Source organism: Dermacentor albipictus, chromosome 1 (assembly GCF_038994185.2).
Source record: "Dermacentor albipictus isolate Rhodes 1998 colony chromosome 1, USDA_Dalb.pri_finalv2, whole genome shotgun sequence".
NCBI lineage: Eukaryota > Metazoa > Arthropoda > Arachnida > Ixodida > Ixodidae > Dermacentor > Dermacentor albipictus.
In genome coordinates this window covers 216,943,863-216,966,037 of record NC_091821.1, presented here as the reverse complement: position 1 = coordinate 216,966,037, position 22,175 = coordinate 216,943,863, and the positions used below count along the sequence as shown (strand labels likewise).

Genomic DNA, 22,175 nt, shown 5'->3' with positions numbered 1-22,175 from the left:
ATTACACAGACGTCAATTGAGTTAAGTCTGGTAAAATTTTTTTCAGCAAGGGGGCGCAACAATATGAACGAAATCTGCATTCGAAATCAAAAATGCTGCAGATGTAGTCGAATTTGCATATCGGGTGCTGTTGTCAGCACGTAAAAGTAACTTTTAACTTCAGATCTCATACTTCTCATCCACAGAACGCCTTCATGAGTCCTGCCTAGGCCGTGTGTATATCTCGGCCGGGGATTACGGAGAAATTGGGTGTTCACTCTCCAGGCCTGAGGCAGCTACCCTGTAACTATTGTGCCACATACCTGCAACGAACGGCGGAGCTGTTAACATTTACATATAACGACGGCGCAGCCACGTCGTCTGCAGCATGAGCAGCTTTCGTCATTCTGCATCTATAGTTGCTACACGGAGGCTCAAACCGCACAGTAGGCCTGCGTTAGCTGATGGCGAACGATTGGTTATTCGGGTCACAGTTTGATGCGTTAACGACCAACTGCTTTGTGCGCGTGTGATGCCTTGTGATTCTAAGCCTGCATCACAAACAATCGCATTGCGCACACAAATGGGATCCTTACTATGTGGAGTAAACGGGTTAATTTGTAGCAAACTCTGTACCAGTCGCTTTCAAAGTTTGCAACGTTTTGCGACTCGATAACCAGATTTTTCCACCTTGTCTCAGTTAAGATTTCTTGTGTGTGAAAAAAAATGTATGTTGGAAAAGTAGCCGTTTTCTCGCGGTCTGGAAGGATTTTTATGCCTAATGTAAAAATTTAAGTGAAAGTGAAAAATATTCGGGATACGTTTTGCGACTGTTCTCATCCGAACATACCCAACTGGCTCGTCCACTGTAGTGGCGCCATCGCGCTTTTCCGCTTGGCTGGTGCATCGTTCACGTACACAGGGAGCATTTCAGATAGCAGGTGTAATAAGAGATCAACGCCAGAAATACGTTTTCCCGACTCGTCTTCAAAACTTGCTATATGCGCTCTCGCGTGCTTGCTACTTCAACGTGCCGTATAGTAATTAAGAATACGGATGCAGGGGCCCTGAAAACTCATTCTCAACTCATTTCGTGGCTAGAAAGAGGCCAAAAAAGACACAATCTGAGTCACTGTTCTTCACTACAAGAAAAAGAACGGGTTAAGAATTCAGTATTTGTCTGATCTTTATTTTATTATTAGACCAAGACATATCGTTGAAATGACCATACATGGGTCTTAAAATAGGCTCAATTTTCTCAGCTAAAAGAAAACAATGCAACCAGTTTTTGCAGTACTAGATTTACCAGTCCTGCGTGGGTATACTATTAAATTTTCATAAAAATTGGCGATAGATATATATTTTTTTAAAACGTCTCGAAAACATTTCAATTTTCGCTAGTTTTGCAATTGCGGCATTTTAGGGAGTTTACAACGAAATAAATACGTGATGTGGTTGCATACTTCATTTATTAATTCGCATGAAACCTTTCGAAACTTTGTCAGAAATATTTTTGCAGCTTCGTCGTCTTAGCTAAAATCCCCCCCCCCCCCCCCCCACAAAATAAAGAAAACTGATTTCGAAGTTAGTCAGAGGCAGTTGCTCAAAAAACAAAGCTAGGTAATTTAAAAAATATATATAATGGGGGGGGGGACATAAATTAAACTTCTATTGGACGTTCCCTTGGGCGTTGTAGCGGCGTAGATTTACCGAAAACATCCTTTCTTTTGGGGGGGGGGGGGGTTACAATGCGTTAATTCTTGCGCGATAGGCCTTCGAATTTGTAAAATCTGCAAGTCGTTAAAACTATCTTTTCCACGTTTACTGCAATAAGAATTTTTTGCAAGAAATCCATGCTATGTTTCGCAAAACGAAGGTTGATTCCTTCCTAGAGAGAATTTCCCATCTCATTTAAAACTTTCACTGAGAACTACAAATAGTCGGGAACTCCCTTAGTTTGTCCTTATCGGAACACACCCAGTAGCAGCGTTTACCGATGTTCTTGCCATGACTTCGGTAGACTCGGCCAAGCAGAATTATTGACGCTTGTGACACCATCCCTGTATTTCTGACTTCATTTACAGACCTTTGTAGGAGGGCTCATAAACTTATCACTGCGCTGATTTGCTATTCGGCAAAGATTGTTCGCATGTTTTCAGGCTTTCCTTAACAAAACAGTCGCAACATAGCATTCCTCTTACTTGGTGTATGGAAGCAAGGATGCCGCTATAGAGTCCCGATTATTTTTACCGGAGTACTACGTGCAGCACGCGCTTGAACGCGATCTTTTTCATCAGTCGTGGCCGCCACCATTACGTGTCCGATGCACAATAACACCAGTCATATGAGAAATTATGTAACTCATACGGTTTTCCACTGAACGACCGTTCTAATACGAAAATCGTCTGTTGCTGAGGGCAGCAGGAAACTCATCATGGAGCGGAGGTCAGTGCAAGATCACAAAGCGCAGCAGCATCAAGAGTTGAGCGTTGTTGCTTTCCAGTGGCATCAGTGTAGCCAAAGCGGGATGCTTCGGCAGAGTTCTCTGAGCCCATGTAAAAGGCGAAGGAGGTAGGCTGTTTCCTTTCCTTTAAGTGCCACAGATGGCACTTAACAGAACAGAACACAAGTTTTAGAGAATGGGGACAATGGTTACTCTTGGGGTTTCTCGCAGAAAAAGAAATCAGGCGAATACCATGCACTGTGGAAATTGGTTTAAGGGGAGCTTTCTTTGGTGTTTGCGAGCAAAGTTGTTCTTATTTAGCGACAATTTGCGAAGCATAAACCACACGACGAAGTCGGACCTGTTTTCACCGTGAAACGACTTGCTCAACGTAAACTTGCAGCGCTCCAACACCGCCAGACATGGCTGACGGAAACCAGAGTCTACCACACACGTGACCACACCGAACCGAGCTCTTCCTGCACGAAGCGCTTATCAGAGTACATGTTTGCACACGTACACAAAAAAAAGAAAAAAAAAGGAAGCAAATGTTATAAAGAACCAACTCCAGTTGCTATTTAAGAATGCGATTAGCATTCTTTGGGAGGTGGTCATTTGTAGCACTGCATTGCAATATGTGTTATGGGTGGCACTCCCCTTACCACCGTTCCTTACCACCATTCCTTATCTGTACGCGGGAGCAAACCTACATTTCGAACGCCACTTCTTCGAGGACCACTTCAAAACCCCGTACAGCGCCTGCGACCGCTTCCGGTAGCAGACCAGAGGCGCAGCGTTATGCTTAAACAGTCTCAAGAAATCGCAATTGATACTAAAAAAAAAAGAATGCTACACCATGTCACCATATAGGAGGCTGTGGGTAAACGCATTGAAAAAAGAGCGGAAGAACAACAACAAAACAAACATAATACACGGTGTCGTTCCGCGGCTGTCTCATCACTTCATATCGATGTCGCCCGGGTTCGCGTTTTCGAGCAAGTGGGCACTCGCGGTTCCAGCCGCTCTTCTATGCGCATCGACGCTGCTCCACTTTGGACGTTTGTGGGCGAAATGATGACCGCGCTTCTCGTTGCTCATCGCAGCTACTCGACGCTGCTCCACTTCGGGTTTACGGGCCAGCATGCGCTCGCGTTCTAAACCATGTTTCGCTGCGTGTCCAGGACGTTCCTGCTAGTCGACGCTTCCGGGCCTCTGTTTCCTCCGCAATCAGTATGTGCTTCGGCTACACTTTATAGGAGTTACAGATCGCGTCTGCGCTCGGTTTATAATTTCCCTGGTTGCCCCGGGCGTGCTCGATTTGCACTATCTCTGGGACCGGTCCATCATGATACACAGCAGCCAGCACACGCAAAGTGTGTGGAAGAAGCAAAGAAAGCTTCGATTTAGATGTCGTATTTTGTTCAACCAGTCAGTCACCACAGAGGATAGTTCGAGGTCTGGCCCTTCGTGGAGCCATGACCCTTCGCGACTCATCGTTCAGTGCAGCAGCCAGCACTTACATAGTGGGCGGAAGAGGCAAAGAAAACATCGCTTTAAATAATTACAGCTGTAGCAGTGCTTGGTGCGTGCTTCTAGCAGCACGTATCAAAAACCGAGCGCCTAAATCAATGGGACATGAGGAGGAAGAGGAAGATGCCGAAGCTTCGCCTAGGGCGCGCGTTCGCCGTGCATGGCGTTTCTCTTCCGCTTCGAATATCTGCATAGAGTGCGCCGTGTAGCCCACCGGAAGACCATGGTGGGCGTTGGGAGAAGCTGAGGTTCAGCAGAAGGCGGCGTGGAGAAGCTCGCGTGGGCGATGACTTTCCGGTTTCACTGACCGCCTCCTGGTCTGCAGCAGCGAGTCGGGCGAGCGCCATGCTGCCGTGTAGCGTCGAGCACAGACCTTGCCGCAAGATGTGTCCTCATAGATGTGGAGCGCGTGCCACGTCGTCCAGCGGCAATGTGCCGTAAAGGCGCGGGGTGACGGCATGCAAGCGAGCAGCCCGGGCCAGGGTCTCCCAGAGCCGAGGGGCAGCGTGGGCGTCCTGTCCCCGGCGCAAGCGGAAGGACCTTGCTGGGACCCGCGGCAGCGCAAGCAGCGGCTGCGCAGAAATCTGCTCGTGGTGAGCGCCAGTTCATTCCTCGTCAACTCGGCCTTCTTGTCGCTGAGCCACCTGCAGACGAACGTGTTGAACGTCGAGAGCGGCCTAGGCACAGTGTCGCTGAGCGCCATTTCATCCTCGTTCGTGCTCTCGTGCATGTTCCTGGCGCCCTTCTTCATCAGCGTGGCGGGCCTCAAGATTACCATTGGCGCTTGCACTCTACTCTATACGCCGTACTTCATCGCCAACTTCTATCCACACTGGGTGACCGTGCTGCCCACATCTTTCGTACTGGGTTTCGGAGCAGGGCCATTGTGCACGGCCAACAGTGCGTACGTGGCCGAGCTGGCAACCCAGTACGCCGGACTACATCGCCAGAACGCCGACGCGGCGCTGGGCCGCTTCTTCGGCGTTTTCCTTATGTTCGGCCAGTTGTCGCAAGTGTTTGGAAATCTCCTGTCGTACGTGGTCCTCGGGGCCGGTGGCGCCACTACCGAAGGCACTGTGGTGAACCAGGAGGCCAGCAGTGACAAGCGCGCCAGTTGTGGAGTTAACTTTTGCCCTCAATCGGCGCTTCCGACCAACATGACAGCACCGTCAGTGACGAGCCGCTTCCAGTTGTGCGTGGTGTACACGGCTTTTGGTTGGATCGCCGCGCTGGTCGTCTTCCTGCTGCTCGATCCGCTTGAGCGCAAGGTGCAACGTCACGACAGGGCATCCCTGCAATTACTCATGCTCACTATGCGACACATGAAGAACCCGTACCAGATATTCATCATCCCTTTGACCATTTTCAGCGGATTGGAGATTGCGTTCATTGCGGACGACTTCACGAAGGTCCGTGATTAATTCGTGTGCAGTCTGCCCGACTGGGCTGAGTAGAGTCGCGAAACACGGAAAGCACATTCGCGCACTTGCAATGTATTGGTTGTTCTCGCTCAAAGTGTTTTTGACGGAATTACAAGAGCGCTAGTACTGCATTAGCATACAGTAGAAGCATGCCGTGAAATCATTATCCTCCTTCTGGTATTATTGATTCTGATGGAGAGTACGAAAACGTGCACAGCTTGTGCCATTTATCATGTGGTGAAACGCTCATGTCTACAACAACAAAAACATAGGCATTACATAACTTCACACTACCGACAGAGCATAAGCACCTCTCAGAAAGGTAATATTTATTGAATATACTTTTTATATTGCGCGCATGGAGCAAAGATTTCATTTTTATCAGGAGGTTTAAGGCCATGACTGCGCTTGGACCATCTAACAATGTAAATGAGCGCATTCTCTATCTCCCATCCTCCCTTTTCAAACCAACCCTCCTGAAACCCCCACTGTTGTTCCGTCTCGTATGGCCCCATATAAGCTTAACATCAGTTGTATAAAACAGTGTGTCATTTACCTTTATGCACGTAACGACTTTTCAGCGCTTGCATAACGCTTACTCCGATGTTTTCTCGCTGTGTAGACTGAAAAGCATTTCATAATATTCACATCAAAGCACAGATATAGCACGTTGTGCTTGATTATCGTTACGATGCACTGGCTATTCGGTGCAGTATGCTGGCTATCCTGTCATGTGGCGCAGTTTGTGAGGAGTAGCTCCTCCCAGCGGCGAGGTACCTACCCATTGGTATCCATCGATGCCGGTATCACTTGATCTTATCAGGGCAATTGAAATCCCTCCAATCAGGCAGGTAGGCTTGGATAGCCATGAATTTTGTGAGAAGGATTGAAATAGACCTATCCGTGTCGAGTATTTGCACTAGGAATATTAAATTTGCCTAATATCATCCTTCACAACGAGCTTGCGGCTGGTGCGTGGTGGGAAACAATGTTTTTTTTTTTACGGGGTACAGAACCCAAGGCGCACTTATTCTTCTGGCAGTCATTCGCGCTCCACGTGCCTTGCACGTCGTGTTGCAGGCGTACATCACATGCACATGGGGCGTATACTACGTGGGGTTGTTCTTGGTGAGCCTCGGCGTGTCTGGAGCTCTCTTCTCGCTAAGCTTCGGCTGGCTGCTGCACCTCACTGGCCGGCCGCAGATGGTGCTGCTCGGCGCCGTGGTGAACGTGGCCATGATCATTCTCATGCTCAGCTATGAGACCGGCTACCTTCTCCTGGTCCTACTCGTTGCCTCCGGGGTCTGGGGCATCGCCGACGCTGCCTGGACCACGCACCTCATCTGTAAGTCACTGGGTCTGTTTGTCGACGCCGCACATCCTTTCCAGAAGGCGACGCAAGATACTCCTTTCATGAATTGTGCATGAAAAGCATTGTCAGTAAAAGCTTAGATATGACGTACTCAACACTCGGCATGTCCATGCATAGAATGTTGACCTTGAAAGCGGTTGGCGAGCGCGTAGCAGTCGATGGATGCCTTCAAAGGCTACACACCTTATACCGTAAACATCAAAACTGAAAGTCGTACAGCGGCGTCAATGGCGCGTACTTTTTTTCGGCACCTGCAAACGTTTCCTTTGGCGCAGCCTTCTACGCCGTGGCCTTCTGGCAGAACCCGGAGGCAGCATTCGCCAACTGCCATCTGTGGCGATCCGTCGGCACCATCGCTTCGCTGAGCTACAGCAACCTCGTGTGTACCGACATGAAGCTGTACATTCTGCTGTGCGTGCTCACCGTAGGTGTGGCCGGGTACTTTGCCGTGGACGCCGAAGTGAAGCGCGCCGCTGCTGCCGTGGCGCTGCCGCACGCCACCGTGGTCAGCGCCACCGTGACGCCCCTCGTGAGCGCGGCCGGCCTGCAGCCGTTAACCGCGGCCCGAAGCCTCGACGCGGGCATTCCAGTCGTCATCCCCGCCCTGCTCACCTCGAACCCTGTGGCGGCACGATGAGCTCAGTAAACTGGCCCCATGCTGGCCCGTGCTCCTCTGCACTGGGGGCGCTCTCCGTGTTGCTCCTCTCTCGCCCGCCTGGGTGGACCGCCATCGGCGGCTGGGTGTGTGTGTGTTTGCGTGCGCCTACTTGTTGTCGTTTGGAAACTGAGCCTCGAGCCTCTGCCATGTTTCGCCTGACATAAGGAAACGATTATTAAATATGTCTCGTTCGTTACCAAGGTGGTGCGGCTGTACCATCGTATCGGAATCAGCGTGCCGAATGCGTTCAGTTAAAGATGAACACCGTGATCCCTCCCTCGGAAAGAAAACGGTGACCCCTTGGCCCAAGTAAATCTGTGTGCGCGCTAGATTTGCCAAGTTTAACGTTGCTACAATAACAGAGGGCGGCCGACAATTTACCCTTGTGTCAAAGTCGGCTTATATGCCGGGTGTTTCAGCGAACACTTCCCATCTTTTTTTAAGTGGCCTGCGGCAGATATCGTAATTCTAGTCCGTGAGCTGGTCTACTCGAAGAGGTGGACATTACTAGCGCAAGAAATTGAAAATGGATAATTGACTAATTAACAAGAAGGCACTAATTAAGTTTCTAACTAATTACCTTATGCACATATTTCAATTTACGAATTCTAGCCGGGGAGTTCGCAGGGCATTTGGAACGAATTCAGAGAATGACACCAGTTTCGAGATATTCCCGAACTTTGCGAAGAAATGCATTGGCGTTCCAGTTACTTTTGTGCTTCAATGCTCAAAATGACGTTTTGTTGAGAAAGTAAGTGGACCAAAAGTGCATTTTTACCGCAAATTTGACGGCGCTTATCTCGTAGGTGGTGTTATCCACACAATTCTTTTCAAGCGGATGTGCCTTGCAGTCTCACCCGCTAGAATTTGTAAATTGCAATATGTGCCATAAGGTCATTGGTTAAAAACATAATTAGTTACTCTTTGCTAATTAATCGCTCATGCACTTCATTTTTTTGTTCAAGTAATGTCCGCCTCTTCGAACAGACCAGCTCATGGGCTAGAATTGAGCCATCTGCCACAGGCAATTAAAAAAAATTTTCAATGTGTTCGCTGAAACACCCTGTATAATGTAGCTTGTGAAGATAGTTGACATTTTCGTTGCTTAACAGCGTTCTCGCTGTCACTGTGCGATGATAATCATAAAATATTAGGTGGTCATCATGCAAAAATAGCCGTTCTTGAGTTTGCTTGCGATAATCTAAAGCAGTCGGGTTGTGTTTATAAAGTGGGCAAAAGTGGACCGAGTCAGCTTGTCGAGCTGAAGTTTGCCTTGTGTGCATGCAGTTGAACGGTAGTTCAAGGGTGCTATTCTCAGACGATCACTTTCATGTGATAGTTTCACCTTCGCGAGACTCAGCCCATGAGAGCCAACGAAAGCTCCTTTCTCACGCTTGTCTGGTCCTTGTGCGCATACGACCAGTGCCGATCCTCGCGAAATCTCGCGAAAGTGAAACTACTTCCGAAAGTGATCGTCCGAGAATACGTTCCCAGCAAACGTTGAACTGCGGTGGCTCAGTGCGATATGCTTGCAAAAATGCATGTAAACGCGATACGGTGGAGTCTGTGGTTCTAACTAGCGGAGAAAAGCTGGATCCGCGTGCTTTGCTGTCTAATTCCGATGCAGGCTGCCGCTGGCACCTCTGCCTCGCAGAAACACGTGTACACGCTTTCGGGTTGGGCTGTTTCAGCCTGACTCGACCTTCCCACGTCGCGTTCGTGTATCGAACACACTTGAAAGTCTGCGCCGTTCGAATGTTGAAGAGGGCACGTAGTATTTGCGCTGAACCACCTCTATGATATAGAAATACGCTGGATACAGGAAATTTGGCTTTGAACTCGTGTACAAATGTACATGGCGCCCTTTAGATATCCATCCGTAAAATGTGCCAGCAAAACATGCAAATGAAGCATCAGATATTCTAGTGCCCGTTTCGAGAAAGGAGCAAAGTCCTTGTCAACTGCCGCATAAGAGTATTGTCTACCTTCTGTCGACACCGTGTCGCCTGGACAGCGCCGTCATCAGAAGTCTTCTCTACAGAGCCGTGATTTCACGTTCGGCCGAATGTCAGTTTAAAGGATCGGTTCCGCTTCATATACGTGTATTCCGATCTTATTTTACAGCAACAGCTGTTATGTGCTCTTCAAAGTACTAAAATATTTTGTAGTCGGCGATAAGAGTGTCGTGACTAAAGTTTAAGCTGATTCCCGACGCGGAGCTCCGTGTGGCCACCGTCTTCGTTGCTCTCCCAAAGCAGTTTAGAAGTGAAGGGGTGTTTCCTGTTGCAAGAGACTGGCAGTTGCGTACTTGGCACAGGTCTTCTGTGCAGTGCGTTTAAGCGTGCCAGTACAAATTACCCCAGTTTGTGACAAGCTTGTGCCAATGAGACTACGTTTGGATAAACGCCACGTACAATCATATAAATTGTGGACCAACACGGCAGCCCAGAAGTATGTACGTATAGTGCCTTTTAGCATTGCAATATATATGATTTTTGTAACCATGAATTGTGCGAACGCTCGTTAACGTGAGCTGTACTCTCTAGGTAAAGCTAGCTTCTCGCCGATCTAACGCGAGCTCGTACGATGTCGTCCGCCCTTGCCAACGCCTATAGGACACAATGTATACTATGTAAGAAGAGGTGTTTTCATGGGTTTCTTTGCTAGCGCTACCCCAAAAAAGCAGTCATCACAGTCCCCAGTACGTTTAGCTATAGACGACAGAAAAGGGATTTCAAGTATTCAGAAGATTCCTGCGTCTTTTCTTGTACATGTGTGTTCCTTGAAATTTATACCACGAACAACATTATTGACCATTCTGCGCTGTTTCGGGGCGATAACGTGCAGCTTTATAAATTAAATAAAAAATCCAGATCAAGAACTTTATTTTTTGCAGCCTTTCATATAATTTCATTGCACAGTTTCTGCTTGATAGCGCGTCGATTTTAAAGAAACAGATAAATAACGAGCTAAATCAAGGTTTTGGGATACTTATAATGTAATTCATTCGAATCCAGAGAAGACGGAAGCACTAAACATGCAAGCGGACTTCATCTTAAAGTTACCAACTAGCAGCCTGACGCGATGCATCAGCTTGAGTTTCCCGGTGATGCCATAGATTTTTGCAACATATGTTCGGGACTGGTTCATAGTTTATTGGTAAACAAAGCCCATATTCATTAGAGAGACGCAAATGACTCGCGCTAGTGCGTTACGAGAACTTTATTCACACAAAAACAGTCTAGACATGCTTTAGTATATCTGTAAATCCATGACGTGACGCTGACGGTCTGGCGCTGCAGTTAGGGCGGCCAATTGAAGGACGGAAACTCTGGCCTTGATTTCATCAGTTAACCTTCTTTGCCGTAAAATAAACAAAATAGCCTTGTAGAAAAAAAATCCAAAGTGAGCGATAGCTTTGTTGTTTAACCTGCTGCATATCCCTGCGCCATCTGCGAGTCATGACACTTTAGGACACATTAAAGCGGACACATGTAGTGGCAATCTCGCCGCCAACCACAATACCGAATGATAGCACGACATAGTATATATTGTTGTAATCACAGTACCCGTGTGTCACATCTTGTGCCACCTTGCCATAACCATTCTGGGGGGATTGGTCCAGAATGGGCGCACAGCAATACCACATACGCTGTGCCGAAGTTGTCCGTTCGGGCACATACCCAGTGTTGCATTTCTTCTGCTCGACAAGACAGCAGCCAGTACATACCCAGCGATCCAAGTTGACTCTCCTACCGCTTTTTATTGTGCGAGGTTGCCCGGCGTCCATCTAAGGTGGGCGAGGTAGCTAAACAAGTTATCACTTCATACTTCACCAGGCTAACGCTCCAAGGGATATATCTAGCTAGTACACAAATACCCAAGAACTGGACAAAGGGACGCCCACCCGACTTAGACGCTTTTCGCAAAGCAGTTTTCTCTAGAGGAACGCGATGGCGCTTTCGGCGGCACGCGGCACGTTGCCTCAGCGAAAGCGAACGAATACGAAACCATTACCACTTCTGCCCTGCGACTGTGCGATCAGCTGTCGGAAATGCAACTGGGTGTTCGCAAGTGCACTATGCTCCATTCATGCAGCAAAACGTGGAGCGCTACAGGAAAGACGTGGGCTGTAATCATCATCAGCCTGGCTACACCCACTGCAGGGCAAAGACCTCTCCGGTCATATGCTAATTGTGGCCATGTTGTCCCTGCAAACTTCTTAATCTCATCCACCCACCTAAGTTTCTGCCTCCCCCTGCTACGCTTCGCGTCTCTTGAAATGCAGTCCGTAACTCTTAATGAACATCGGTTATCTTCCCTCCTCATTACATGTCCTGCCCATGCCCATTTCTTTTCCTCGATTTCAACTAAGATGTCATTAACTTGCGTTTGTTCCCTCACCCAATCTGCTCTCTTCTTATCCATTAACGTTACACCCATCATTTTTATTTCCATAGCTCGTTGCGTCGTCCTCAATTTAAGTAGAACCCTTTTCGTAAGCCTCCTGGTTTCTGCCCCGTAGGTGAGTACGTGGGAGACACAGCTGTTATGCACTTTTCTCTTGAGGGATAATGGCAACCTGTTGTTCGTGATCTGAGAATGTCTGCCAAATGCACCCCAGCCCATTCTTATTCTGATTATTGCAGCCTCATGATCCGGATCCGTGGTCACTACCTGTCCTAAGTAGATGTATTCTCTAACCAGTTCCAGTGCCTCGCTACCTATCGTAAACTGCTGTTCCCTTCGGATAGTGTTAAACATTACTTTAGTTTTCTGCAGATTAATTTTTAGACCCACCCTTCCGCTTTGCCTCTCCAGGTCAGTGAGCATGCATTGCAATTTGTCCCCTGAGTTACTAAGTAAGGCAATATCATCAGCGAATCGCAAGTTACTAAGGTATTCTCCATTAACTCTTATCACCAGTTCTTCCCAATCCAGGTCTTTGAATACCTCTTGTAAACACGCTGTGAATAGCATTGGAGAGTTCGTATCTCCCTGCCTGACGCCCTTCTTTATTGGGATGTTGTTTCTTTATGAAAGATTACGGTGGCTGTGGAGCCGCTATAGATATCTTTCAGTATTTTTACATACGGCTCGTCTACACCCTGATTCCATAATGCCTGCATGACTGCTGAGGTTTCGACTGAATCAAACGCTTTCTCGTAATCAATGAAAGCTATATATAAGGGTTGGTCATATTCCGCACATTTCTCTATCACCTGATTGATAGTGTGAATATGGTCTATTGTTGAGTGGCCTTTACGAAATACTGCCTTGCCCTTTGGTTGACAGAAGTGTAAGGTGTTCTTCATTGTATTTGCGATTACATGTGCTGTAGTTGGCTGCAAAAATGGATTCTTGCATATTAAGGATTGGAATGAATCTGTGTAACAGAATTCACGGACTGCTGCTACATAAGGACTGCCTGTGTTGCAGGCCCTTCGCGATGCACGTCTTTCCTCAGGGATAAAAGAAAATTCACTCATCTGCCAGCGTTGTATAGCTAACCTCCAATGCAAGGATTTCAGCCCCAGAACTGGGACAAAGGAAGTAGCGCCGCTTCCTGGCATAGTAAGTTTCTTGCACGTTATCTGTACGCATCTACCCAACTGAAACGCAAACTTACGCCCATCAACAACGTATCAAGAATAAGTGATTGGGTGCAGACTTGAATAAATCCGCCGAAGCATGGGTGACGGTGACTACAGCGACAGCACAGAAATGTTCGAAGCTGAATGTTTCGTGAAGGTACACAGATTGAGCGAGTGAGTAGCGATAATACGCCTTTGCAACACGCTAGTGCAAAGTACAGAATATCTTTGTTCCAAGCCTTGTGCGCAGCAAGAAGAAATGGTCGCAACTGAGCACACCCGTGAAGGATTAGGAAGAAAATAAACTATAGATAGTGGCATCGAGGAACGTTACTGTCAGAAGCATGACAAGCCGCTTCTTCAAAGTGTTTGTCAAATAAAGGAAGAAGAGAAAAACACACTGATCGTGATTTAATTCATCAGTGGAAAGTTTGGACAGCTTGGAATAGATTTCTAGCGCCGCATTCAGTACAAGCACTGTGTATACTACTCACGCCGTTTGGACCGGGCGTAATATGCTCCGAAAGCGCATACGTGCACTGTGAAGCTGCGGCCAAAACTTCGTGTCGTTCACCCAGTCACGGTCTACGTTATCCAGCGAAACAGTGGTTTGCTGAGCCCTACCGGCAACGGGCACGTCCATTGTAATCACGGAGGGAACGGAGGAAGCTGAGACAAGCAATGGTCGCGTCACCACGTGATCAAACATGGCGGCGCCCTCGGGATTGCCGTGAAAAGGGGTTTACATAGAGTCAATGCTGGAGCGTCACACGCTGGAAGTGGGGAAGATGTGAGTTCGGTTCCCACCGGCGGCTCAGTTTTCTCTTTGTCAACTGTGATTTCCAGTTTCCTATTATTTTTGCATTTCAAGTATCGGAACACCTTCCTCTGTACTTTCCCTGCTTCATTGTCTGTTGACTGCAGCTGCGTATGACCAATTTCAGTCGCTGCCAGTGATTGTTTCTTGCATTCCGGGTCACAAAAATGCGGCTCCCGTTTCTTGTACGTGTGCATCATGATAAATATGACAGTTACATACAAAGCATTGCTGCGACTCTTAGCAGGCTTTCAGAACCGTTTCAACCCCGTTGACATACACACAACATCCACTGTTATTGCAGATTATTTCCCTTTCAATCAGATAATAATAATAATAATAATAATAATAATAATAATAATAATAATAATAATAATAATAATAATAATAATAATAGTAATGATGATGATGATTTTTTGTGGTGTACATTGTTAGCAGTAATATCTGCTGTGCTCATGGGATTTTGTTTAGTTATTAGACTTGCTTATGTGGGTTTTTAAAATGACATCACATTATAAAGATTAAAATTTGGCCATCTGCGATTTAGGGAGGCATTCGGCACTGCAACTTTGGGGGGGGGGGGAGCAACGGGGCGAGTTTGCGGCGGGCGCACTGGTTTGCGCAACGCTGTCAAGCTCACTGAGCTTATTGAGGGGCTTGTAAAAGTTGACGGTCACTTTAGCATACGCCAGAGAGGATGAAGGGGAAAGCCTGTGCGCTCACGAGACATTCATTACATTACTTAACATTATCATTTGAATGCCTTGTTACTTCCTATCGTTTTCTCCCACCCAGCAATGGTCTAGGGTTCGAATCTTTGTGAATTTGGGTACCATGACACCGGACATCGGATTTTTCGACCCATGAGCCATCTAAGGCTTTCGCCTTAATAAAGGGGCAGCCGTGGTCTACGTATGTGTGGGCGTTGCTATATAACAATAGGTGTGGTCAATGTGTAGGGGCTACTTTGCGATAACTGCATGGTACACTCTATACCGATCGTTTCTTACCGGCGTTCATGGTCGAGAATTGCTTGGTGGCGTTAGGGCTCTGATGCTCGGAGTAAGAGTTGGTTTTGTCCTTGTGTCTTAGCGTTTACACCGACAAGGACAGCGGGGACAGTCCGCTTACCGCTTCTTGTGGTCCTTGTGAGGCACTTGAACATTTGATATTGCAGGCTCCTGCTTTCTCCGCGCAAAGCACATCGCCACTGAGATACTATTGTCTTTTCCTGCTGTGTAAGACCCTCGATGAAAGCGTGTACTATGCCAGTGGTTGTGCGTCTCGACACAGAAGTGCTCATGGCATCCTCCTTTCTTTTCCTAGGAGAAACTGATCTGCTTTGCAGCGCGCACATTCTTTTTTTTTGTTTCCGAGTGACGATACCTCGGATGTTTTCTTTTTTTTCATTTTGGAGTATACTTTCTTCTTTTTCAAGTTACTGCGAACAGAAGTAATGCTGTTCCTACTCCCGTGCTCTAGTTTTTGTCGTTCTGGTCTGTCATATTGTTGGTCGTTTCCTCTTTCCTTGCCGTCTTGCTATCTTCAATGTCTATGTTTGTATCTTCTACTTTTTAAACAGTAGGCAGGCCTTGTGCCCTTTCCCGTTGCATTGACAACCTGCTCGTTTCCTTCTTTTCTCTCTGTCTATATTTGTATACATGTATGAAAATAGTAATTAATCAATTGATCAATTGTTTACTTAGCGTGCCTAGGAACGACCTTAAGGTCCGCATACTGGTGCACGGGTATAGTAAAAAAGAAAATTAAGTCGAAGATAATTACACCAGAATGTGAGTAAAGACGAGGGAAAACATACAGAGACAAAGAAAAAATAAAGGACATTGTAAATAAAAATAAGATAGCACCATATAAGTAAAAGGACAATTATGAAAAAGAACACTTGGCAGTCAACAAGAGGAGCAGGAATAGCGGCCAGCAGAACGCAAAGCTAATTTATAACAAAAAGACGGAGAGGAGAAATAAGATTTGTGCAATATGGGGAAATAACTGACACAACAATGGGGTGACGCTGTATCGAAACAATGACAGCGGCTTATAAAAAATTTTGAGATCAGTAAGATAAGTTTAATGACTTTGTATTGTATGCTCATTATAGAATAAATAAATAAATAAAATGAATAAATGAATAAATAGACAAATCTTATTGATGCACCCAGGAACAACCTGCCGGTCTTGGTCCTGGCGCACGCGAGAATGGGCATAATGTAAACACACAGCCGGTCAAGCGTTCATATCACAATATTTGGTTCGGTACATGCATCAAATGAGTATCCGGTCAAAGTAACTGTAGCTCATCACGACAAGAATACACATGAAACAAAGAAGTATTCGAAGGTGCATTGTAACATCAAACATACATGGTATTTGTTAAATTGAACAAGACGGATATATATACATCAATACACAAGAATGAAAAGTAGATATTTTATACGATAACGGGTTTCAATATACCACACAAAAGACATTCATTGAGATTTCTGGAATTAGGTTATGACATGGAGCCAAATGATGCTTGGAAAGTGCGCAGATGTTTGGGATAGATGTCACTTTCGAGTGAGTGTTCTTTGCCGGCGCGCAGAATCTTAGCCATTTGATTAGCTGAGACGCGAGAAGTAAATACATGAAAAATTTTAGACACCTTAGTTATTTTTCATGGAATTATTAAACTACCACCATTTAATATTTTTGTACAATCAATGAGGCTATTTATAGGCTTGAATGTGAAGGTCTAGTCAGCTTGGGTGTGTCTGTACTCCACGTCTTCTTCACCGAGCTAGGACTGAGAGCGAGGCTGTTCACGGCCGACCTGCCTCGGGCAACTGTATTGCAGTGTAGACACAAATAACTTCCGAACTCTGTCTACTCGATCTTTGTTGGAACGACATGTACAGTTACAAACGACAGCGACATATTCTAGCAAAGTTTGGCAGAAGGATGTGTAATGCTTAAGAAATACACCTGCATTTTTAAGTTCCCTCGAGATTCGACTTGTGCCCAGGGGGCTCACGCCACGCTTAGTGATACAGTCCATGTGGGGCGAGAAGGCAAGTTTGGAACCAAAGATGACTCCTAGGTCAGTAACGTCGCCCTCCCCAGAGAGTGTGTGTTTACCCAGGTGATGAGGAAAACGCAGTTTATCTGTCTTGCGTGCACATATGACACCACTTTCGTCTTTTTGCCGTTTAACACCGGTTGAACACCAGTCAGCAAAGGCGGATATGTCTTGTTGAAGTAGAATGCAGTCACGGAGGTTGTGAATTTATTTGAACATCTTTATGTCGTCTGCATGAAACAAGAAAGACGAGTTCTGTATGATTTTGGATATATGATTTACGAATAGCCAAAGGAGAAGCGGTCCAAGGGCAGAGATCTGTGGCACACCACTGGTAGATATGTACTGGCTTGAGGGCTGTCCGTTCTAGCTAACATAGCGTTGTCGGTCTGGCAGGTATTCTTGCAGCAAAGGTATCATTGATGCGGAAACACCGGATTCAGTGAGTTTTGGGACCACTGACAACATAAAACGCCTTGCTTAGGCCACAGTAAACAGCGTCCGGCTGCCTGCTGTTCTTCATCGCTTCAGATGCGCAGCTCATGAAAGTGGCGAAGTTTGTTGTTGCTGAACAGCCCGGGTTAAACGAATGTTGATTAGGTATTAGACTGCTGCGCACACTCCATGGGATTAATGTGTGCGGGATAGACTCAATGATTTAGCAGCAAGATAAGAGGAGAGATATCGGTCTGTAATGTTTCGCGTCTGTTTTATAGGAAGTTTGACCCCCCCCCGTGGGCTTTAGTGTTGCGCCGCTAAGCACGAGGTCGCGTGATCGAATCCCGGCCACGGCGGCCATACTTCGATGGGGGCGAAATGCAAAAAAACACCCTTATACATAGATTAAAGAACCCCAGGCTGTCAAAATTAATCCGGTGTCCCCCACTACGGCGTGCCTCATAATCAGATCGAGGTATTGGTACGTCATTTAATTTAATTTTTTTCTAGCCCGTTTGTACACAGGAATGGTGCGATATATTTTCCATGGTATGGAAAACGGGTTTTGAGGCGGGTATCGTATATGCAAGTTAATATTGGAGTAAGCCGAACTGTGCATGATATAATAATAATAATAATAATAATAATAATAATAATATTTGGGGTTTTACGTGCCAAAACCACTTTCTGATTATGAGGCACGCCGTAGTGGAGGACTCCGGAAATTTTGACCACCTGGGGTTCTTTAACGTGCACCTAAATCTAAGCACACGGGTGTTTTCGCATTTCGCCCCCATCGAAATGCGGCCGCCGTGGCCGGGATTCGATCCCGCGACCTCGTGCTCAGCAGCCCAACACCATAGCCACTGAGCAACCACGGCGGATCGTGCATGATATACATAAAGCCATAGGAATACCATCAGGGCGACATGAAAGCGACGGCTTTGCACTGCGAATGCCTTTGAATGTAAGTTCTTCGCTGCAGTTGACGCAGAGCCTGGCGCATAGCCACTGGGTAATGGATGGTCAAACGAAATGGGGTCACTGTTACTGCTGAAAATTAATTGAAAGTATTGTGCAAACGCATTTGAGACGTTTTCAATAATTTCATGATTGCTTGTTAAAGGAAGGGCAGTATCTGTTTCACTTTATGTAGTCCTCATTCGCGTATATTTTCAGATATTTCTGGGTTTTTTAGAGATATCATTTTCGACTGAGCTAATGTTGTTAATCAGATCACATGGATATAGTTTCTTATGGCGATATCAGTGCTCCTAGAATTCAGTTTTCCATTTCTCCGATCTGCTTTTCGCTCATTTGTGGGCGCGCACTTTGCATTTCGGTGACATGCGGAATTCAGTTGAAAACCAAAATGGGTAGCTTAAAGAACGACATCTCTTTAGCGGTTCGCACAGACGCATTCCCTCCCGCAGGGTGCCAGTGAAACGTTAGACTTGAAAATTCGCCATTATCTGACGTTAATATAGGGGACCAGTCTGCATTAGAAAGATAGTAATAAAAGCTGACGTAATCACCAAGGGCGAAATTATACTGCGGAGAGGCCGACGCTTTCGGTGTGTTTCTTTTGAAGCCTTCTTGTCCGTTTATTGCCCCAATTGAAAGAGAAGTGTGACACTTGTCCGTCCGAACTAGTTCCGTGTCATCATGGGAGATACCCATACTTTCACTGTTCGACAAACACGAATATGTTACCATAAGAGTTCGGCGTGCAGTTCAACTGCTGAAAGTCCTTAAAAGAAACGAAATTAAGGAGGTTGGATCCTTTATGTGTACTATAGTTGTTAAAGTGAGGTATTTAGAGGTTATCCTGTTGTATTCCAGTTACGTTAAAATGTCCAAGAACTATAAATTCATGCTTAGGGTGAGAAGTGATGAAGTCCTCAATTGATGATAAATGCTCTTGGAACCAAGACGGATGCGTAGAGAGTGATATGTAAAATGCACCTAATAGTAAGCGCTTTACCCCTTCGCAGGACAGGGCTACCCATAGACATCCAGGCACGGATTCCAAGTCCACACGCACGCAAGCGCAATACGAACAGCGATCAGCACTCCTCCGCCGATGCTCTTTCCGCCATTGGTGTCATGGTCGCTGCAGCAGGCGCGTTGCGACGCGTGCATCTGCACCGTTTTTTCTGTGTGTTTTTTTCGCTTCAGTCACAGCATGTGAAACAACCTTTATAGTTAGGTGGAAAATAATTTGATGAGGATATGCAGAAAGAAAGCCACGTCTCTGTTAAAACTAATACAGAAAGGGATGCAAGGAAATTGCAACGACATTAACAATAGCTGTTGTCCACAAACCGCGAACATTCTGATTGTACACATTAAAATTTATGCTCATGATCATTGATAATGCTATCTAACTAACTTGCATGAAGCAGACTTTCGCGGACAGGTCATTCGAATGTCTTTAATAGGAATTCTTATGGCCACATGAAGGGATCACGCAGGGGTTGCAACGGTTTTTCATCAGAGGAGACATACGAGGCGTACGATCGATCGATCGATCAATCAATCAATCAATCAATCAATCAATCAATCAATCAATCAATCAATCAATCAATCAATCAATCAATCAATCAATCAATCAATCAATCAATCAATCAATCAATCAATCAATCAATCAATCAATCAATCAATCAATCAATCAATCAATTTTATTTCATTTGGATAGAAGGAGTACGGGACTAAAAGCTTGAGCAGCTGACGAGGTCCCGACTCTGTTTCAGTTGGCAAAACAGCAGAATGACGGTCAGTCATGCAAGAAGAGTTCAAATAAATCTACGAATATTACATAACATCGAGTAACACAAAATTTTGTAACAAAGCGCGAAATAATAGAACCCATTTGCATAGGTTTGAAATGACACGAACATGAAAAGCAGCGATAGACAAGAAGATGGGGAAAAAATTCGAAAGGATGTACTATTCCTGAAAATAAATGGACTGGGCGGAGTGTTTAAAGAGACAACTTTGATTACACGAAGGCTCGAAATTTTCATAGTTTAATAAGTTTAGAAGGGAAGGTAGCTTGTAAGACAAATATTGTTCATCGTAAGTAGTTCTAGGGGTGGGTACAGTCCACAATTTTTTGTGCCTGGTTGGATGAACACTTGTGTTTGCTTTTAACTCAGCAAGATTAATTATGGCATCGATACCATACTTAACAAAAGCTTTATAACACAACTTCAGCCTTTAATTATATAAAGAGAACATTGGAAGAATTTCGTACTTTATAAAAAGAAGTTTTGTAGAAGAAGCAGAATGTACAGCAGCAATATGTCATATGGCTCTTTTTTGCAGCAAATCCAGCTTGCGCAAATTGGTTACACCAGTAGTACACCACAATATGCTGCAGTACAGCAACAGAGAGGACACTAATAGTTTGTAGATCATAATCTTCGCCTTTGTAGGAAGAATACATCGCGTTCGTGCAAGGACACCAATAGCAGATGACATCTTTGAATGGAGGTTTTCAGCATGTACACATTCCATGCAAGGTGCTTTGAAAAATGTGTTTCAAGGGTTTTAACAGAATCCACCATATCTAACTGCTGAGAGCCCAGAAATAAATTCAGCTTCTTTGTCAGTGTTTTTCCTTTAGGCGTGTACAAAAAAACTTGTGTTCTTGAATGGTTTATTTTTAAAGAATTCACCGAGGACCAGACATATAGGTCAGGCAGCATTTTGTTAGCCATCGCTTCTATCTCTGCTTCCAAATTCTCTGTAATAAAAACTGTCGTGTCATCAGCATACGAGACGAATATGGCGTTGTCTGTGCAGTGTACAATGTCATTTACGTAAATAAAAAATAAGAGTGGCCATAGTATGCTTCCCTGTGGCACACAAACAACGACCGGATTCCTTGCAGTTGTTTCATTCTTTGTATCTACGAATTGTATTCTGTTTGAAAGACAGGATTCTAAAAGCGCATGCGCTGTTCCACGCACACCATAGTTTTCTAATTTGCTAAGAAGGATGGTATGATCAGTGAAGTCAAATGCCTTGGAAAAATCTACGTATATGCCTAATGCCATTTGATTAGGACTAAATGCACCTATAATTATTTCTTTTTGAGTCAAGAGGGCTGTTTCGGTAGAGCGATGCTTCCTAAACCCATGTTGAAGATCTTAAAACAAATTGTGGTGATTAAAAAATGATAGCAATCTGACATGCATTAATTTCTCAATACCTTTCGAAAACACTGGCATTACCGAAATAGGTCGATAGTTGTTTAGTGACCCCTTATCACCGTGCTTGAAGACTGGAACAACGCGTGAAGTCTGCGTATGTTTAGGAAACATGCCTGTAGATAATATTAAGTTATAAATATGGGTAAGAACAGAGCAAATAATATCGAGCACATACTTTATGGGCCAAATCTGGAGACCATCGGCGTCCAGGCACCGGCTGTTACCTATATCGCTGAAGCAAGAAAACATTTCTAAGGAGCTAGTTGGGGCAAGAAATAGTGTTACTAAATGCGCTTATAGGCAGGAACTGACTATAGCTGTTGAGGACATCGACGTCATTTAACTTATGTTTTAATGAGAATATTTCATTAAACACGTTTGGCAAATCATTTCCGGAAAGTTTCTGCCTGTTATGGCACAAAACATCTGGAATTGCTGAAATTGAATTGGGCTTTAAAAAGGGGGCATTCAATAAGCGCCAAATTACATCACTTTTTTGATTGGCTGCGTCTCTAAAAATTCCCACGAAATAAGCATCCTTAGCAGCCCTAAGGTGATTTGTGAGATTATTTCTATATTTCTTAAACTCCCTGAGCAGGGCTGGATCTCTAGATTTCGGAAATCGAGCAT

General features: G+C 45.4%; 1 protein-coding gene across 1 annotated transcript in view; it reads left to right on the top strand.

Moving 5' to 3' along the window:
• The first annotated feature begins 4,074 nt into the window (after nucleotides 1-4,074).
• LOC139061379 (uncharacterized) overlaps nucleotides 4,075-22,175 on the top strand; it is a 63,665-nt gene continuing 45,564 nt past the window's right edge. Inside the window, exons 1-3 of the mRNA XM_070541381.1 lie at nucleotides 4,075-5,361; nucleotides 6,454-6,718; nucleotides 7,021-7,373. Coding sequence (XP_070397482.1) covers nucleotides 4,351-5,361; nucleotides 6,454-6,718; nucleotides 7,021-7,373 — 1,629 coding nt within the window. The 5' untranslated portion in view covers nucleotides 4,075-4,350. The remainder of the gene's footprint in view (nucleotides 5,362-6,453; nucleotides 6,719-7,020; nucleotides 7,374-22,175) is intronic.